General features: G+C 54.6%; 1 protein-coding gene across 1 annotated transcript; it reads right to left on the bottom strand.

Annotated features, from left to right (window-relative positions):
- Nucleotides 1-1323: 1323 nt before the first annotated feature.
- Nucleotides 1324-2706, bottom strand: LOC126518120 (uncharacterized). The gene has a single exon (XM_050167973.1). The coding sequence runs from the start codon at nt 2704-2706 to the stop codon at nt 1324-1326; it is 1383 nt and encodes a 460-aa protein (XP_050023930.1).
- Between the last annotated feature and the right edge of the window lie 1651 nt (nt 2707-4357).

Below are 4357 nucleotides of genomic sequence, written 5' to 3'. Positions count from 1 at the left end.
CTTAGTTTGAAGGCGAAACACCTAGACCTGGTAGACGGGATGTTAAAAAAGTGACATGCTGCTGCCTTCGCAACTTCTTATGAGTGAGAACTAATGGTACTTTAGGTCTTGCTCCTATGGATGTGCGGTGGTTAAAAAGCAAAACGCCACTTTTTTTTCCGCAATTTCCAAGCATGAACTTTCGCTTTGCTAAACGTGCGCTAATCTGAATCTTGCCGGTAGCCGCTACTCCCACTGACCAATGCTGCTTGGTGTGGCAAAGGTCCCTGTGGTGATTAGGACTGTTCGGCACTTTCGCTAGTGCGCAGTGATGCGGAAGAAAGACAGAGAGTCATTTATGTGCGTTTATAAACTCAAAGCAACCTATAACATATGAATATGTACAGAGAGTTGATGACAGCGTAACTGCAGTCAGTGTGTCCACGGGCTGAAACAGTCCCGCGTTGCGAGGCTCACAGTTCGGTCGCCACGGCACCGTGCGGCCACCCGTGCTGGAGCTGGCCGCGACGACCACGCACTCAGGCCCCGTTCAGCACGGTTCTCGGACTCGGCACGCTCGGAAGCCGCCGCGGCAGCAGCCAGGGGACGCCTTGTTCCACACGTCCTCGATGTCCGGCTCGGACGCCGGTCGCGACCGATGTGCTACGGTCGCACTTCCAGCACGACCTCGGTGCCCAGCTCGTACGTCGCTCGCAATCCACGTGCGGTGGTCACACGTGATGACCTCGTCTAGCACAGCAACATCTGTGCCAGACTGAAACGCTGCTCGGCACAGCTCAGGTGCGGCAGCTCAGGGACCGGCGGCCCTCGGGTCAGCCAGCGTCTCGAGCACTGGCAGCAGGGGCCCTTGGACGTCCACGCTCGGCTCCGCGGTCCTCCGCACCTTGCCACGGACGTCTCACCTGGCAGGAGCCCTCGCCTCGTTCCGCCCAGGAGCTCGGAGCTGCTGCCCGCCTGGTTCGAACACTGCGAGCGCGCCTCGTGCCGCCGTGCTCGTGCACCCGTTGTCTTCCTCGTCGTTCACGGCGCTTGGTGGCCGCTTCGATCTTCTAGGCGCGACGCGCGGCACTTACATATGACATTTCACCCCCCACTTTAAGAAGTTGTTTCATTAAAACAACTTTTCAAATCACGTGCATGGGTAAAGTTCGCAGTCCTTAAGGCACAAAGTGTTCATATGCAAGAGTTTCTTTTTGTTTTTCCACGCACAGAAGTAGTTCATGAAGTGTTCACAAACGCGGTAAATACAATTACTTCACGCTGTAAGTTTGCGCTCATTTCATCTGGTCAGCGCCTACATTTTCGCTATCCTGTGCATTTTCGCTACCCTTCGTGCCACACTGTTCGCGGCGGACACCGGCGGTTCCATCTAGGACGAACAGCAGCAAAGCTGAACTTGTAGTCTGTCCCATAATGAGCAATAACTTGTTTGATGGCACTTATGGCACTTTCATGGTCCTTGAATCTCAGCAGCACTTTGCCTGCACGGCGATCAATGAGAAAGGCATCAGGAAATAGCAATCCAAGGGTATCCATGCCTTTGTCATCAGGAAGCCCTCGCACATACAGCAGGCGGTCTGACTTGTATGTGGAACTGCTCCGGGGGCTGCTAGGCTCCACCTGCACTGGTTTCCCCTTGAGCTGCTTGCTGCGCAGGAGCTCCAGCTGTGCAGTAGCCACTTCTGGGCTCTCAAAATCCAGGAATGCACTGTGCCTGTTTACAAAGCGGGCACTGCGGATGGCATCTGACAGGGCACGAACTTCATCCTTGGTCACCTGGCTTGACATGTTCCGAACGTACAATGAACACTTGCACGTGTCATCAGCCCAGACGTACCGATGTGACTCGGGGATGCTTTCATCACCATTAATACGTGACCTTGTGTCTGAACGGTCCCAAGGGACGCGTCGCTGGTAAGAACGGAGCCCACCCCGACATGGAGTTCCTCCTTTCCGGTCAATGCCCTCGGGCTCACTTTGGCTGTGGCTTTCCGCCTCCTTTCTGGGCTTGCGCCGCTTGCGATGGCCACCGAGACTGCCTTCACTCACACGCCCATTGGCCCGAATGGACGCTCGTCTCCTGCCCTCCTGGCCTTCTCCAGCTATTTCAGTAGCACCTTCATCCTTTGCTTCAGTAGACGGTTCCGTCTCCTGCTTGGTTGCCTCAGTCGACACAGTTGCAGGGTTTGACGCAGCACTCACGGTAGCTCTATCCGGGCACACGCCTTGGTGTCGAACAGGCTCCTCTGCTGTCGCCGAGTCTTTGTGCCGTTTTGACACGTCAAACAGGTCATGTGACGGATTGAAACCAGTAGGGTAGAGCACCCCGTCGATGTTCCCAAGAACAACATCATAGAGTGGCCTTTCCATGCAGAGCGCCAGTGTCCTTCCTCGGAAGAAGGGGGAATCTACATAGACCTTTGCCTCTGGAAGCCGTTTAAACGAACCGTCCAGAAGGTAAATGGTACGCATGATACCGGTGAAATTCTTTTCCGGCACCATTGAACGCCTGACGACCACAGTACTGCAGCCGGAATCTCTCAGCACCGACACAGGATGTCCATTGAGATATCCGCTTGCCGTCGGTATCTCTTGCGTCTGAAGACCAAGGCAGATGTCTTCTCCATATGTTTTTACAGGGGGCCTTGTTTTATCCTCAGATTTAGTGGTAGGAGCCGGACTTTCTTCGTTCCGGTTGGCAGGCATCCTGTCGCAGCCAGCAATTGCACCAGACGCTTCCGGGTTGCTGACGTTTATGTTCGGGCACACGTCAGCTTTATGTCCATGGTTCGTGCATTTCCAGTTAGACGAGGACTTTGATCCTTTTGACCGCGTCCAACAATCTGCAGCACGGTGTCCTTGCTTGCCACATAGAAAGCACTCAACCTTTTCTTTCCTGGCCTCTGTTTCGGAATTCTTGCTTTGCAGGTCTGCTTTACTAATCGCTCTCTCTTCTTTTCCTCTGGCGAGGTTTGTCAGGTTTTGCGCCTCTAAATAATGGTCAGCCGCTTCGGCTAGCTTGTCGAGGCCGCGGCATCCTCGCTCTTTCAGGAAGATGGCGAGCCTCTCATCGCAACGTAGCAAAAACTGTTCAGAAACAATCTTATCTCTTAATCCGTCATATGTTTTCTCTGTTTTTGCCATCTGCTGCCAATGATCGAAGTACCCAAGCAGTCTACCAGCAAACTGCCGCCCTGTCTCGGAATTCTCAGGCTTAGTTTCCCGAAACTTTTGACGGTATCCTTCTTCCGTATACCGGAACCTTTGCAATAAAGTTTGCTTCAGCTTTGGATAGTCTGTGGCATCCTCCGCAGCCATGCGTCCGATCACGCTCAAGGCTTCGCCTGACAAACACAAGCTTAATGATAGCGCCCATCTATCGGTTGGCCATCCTTGGCTCGTGGCTACGCGCTCGAAGCGCTGTATGTACGCGTCCAGTTCATCGCGGCTCTCGTTGTAGGGAGGGATAAGCTTGTGGGGACTTCTAAATGTTTCACCGCTGCTTTCCCCGCGGTCGCTTCCGGTTCCGACCGTTCCAGACGCGTGGTCTGCAAGACGACATCTAGTCTCTAGCAAGGTTCGTTCCGCCGTCAGTCGAGCGATCTCCTGTTCGTGGGCTACTCGCACTGCTTCCCTGTCCTCAGCTCGTTTATCGCGTTCTCTCTTAAGCTGCTCGTCAATCCACTCTCTTAGTTCTTTACCAGACAAGCCAAGCTCCTTGCCTATCGGAATAAATTTCTCCCAGTCCATTTCCGACCACTGCACACAAGCGAAGTGCGGCTCTTAAGGATGGAAGTAGAGCTTAGTCCTGTCGCGGACGCCAGAAATTGTGGTGATTAGGACTGTTCGGCACTTTCGCTAGTGCGCAGTGATGCGGTAGAAAGACAGAGAGTCATTTATGTGCGTTTATGAACTCAAAGCAACGTATAAAATATGAATATGTACAGAGAGTTGATGACAGCGTAACTGCAGTCAGTGTGTCCACGGGCTGAAACAGTCCCGCGTTGCGAGGCTCACAGTTCGGTCGTCACGGCACCGTGCGGCCACCCGTGCTGGAGCTGGCCGCGACGACCACGCACTCAGGCCCCGTTCAGCACGGTTCTCGGACTCGGCACGCTCAGAAGCCGCCGTGGCAGCAGCCAGGGGACGCCTTGTTCCACACTTCCTCGATGTCCGGCTCGGACGCCGCTCGCGACCGATGTGCTACAGTCGCACTTCCAGCACGACCTCGGTGCCCAGCTCGTACGTCGCTCGCAATCCACGTGCGGTGGTCACACGTGAGGACCTCGTCTAGCACAGCAACATCTGTGCCAGACTGAAACGCTGCTCGGCACAGCTCAGGTGCGGCAGCTCAGGG

The sequence above is a fragment of the Dermacentor andersoni genome, unplaced genomic scaffold (assembly GCF_023375885.2).
Source record: "Dermacentor andersoni unplaced genomic scaffold, qqDerAnde1_hic_scaffold ctg00000033.1, whole genome shotgun sequence".
Lineage (NCBI taxonomy): Eukaryota > Metazoa > Arthropoda > Arachnida > Ixodida > Ixodidae > Dermacentor > Dermacentor andersoni.
The sequence above is the reverse complement of the archived record's forward strand: the minus strand, read 5'-3'. Positions and strand labels throughout refer to the sequence as shown.

Excerpts from the sequence above, each read along its gene's own strand:
- LOC126518120 (XM_050167973.1), bottom strand. The coding sequence starts at position 2,706 with ATGCCTGCCAACCGGAACGAAGAAAGTCCGGCTCCTACCACTAAATCT.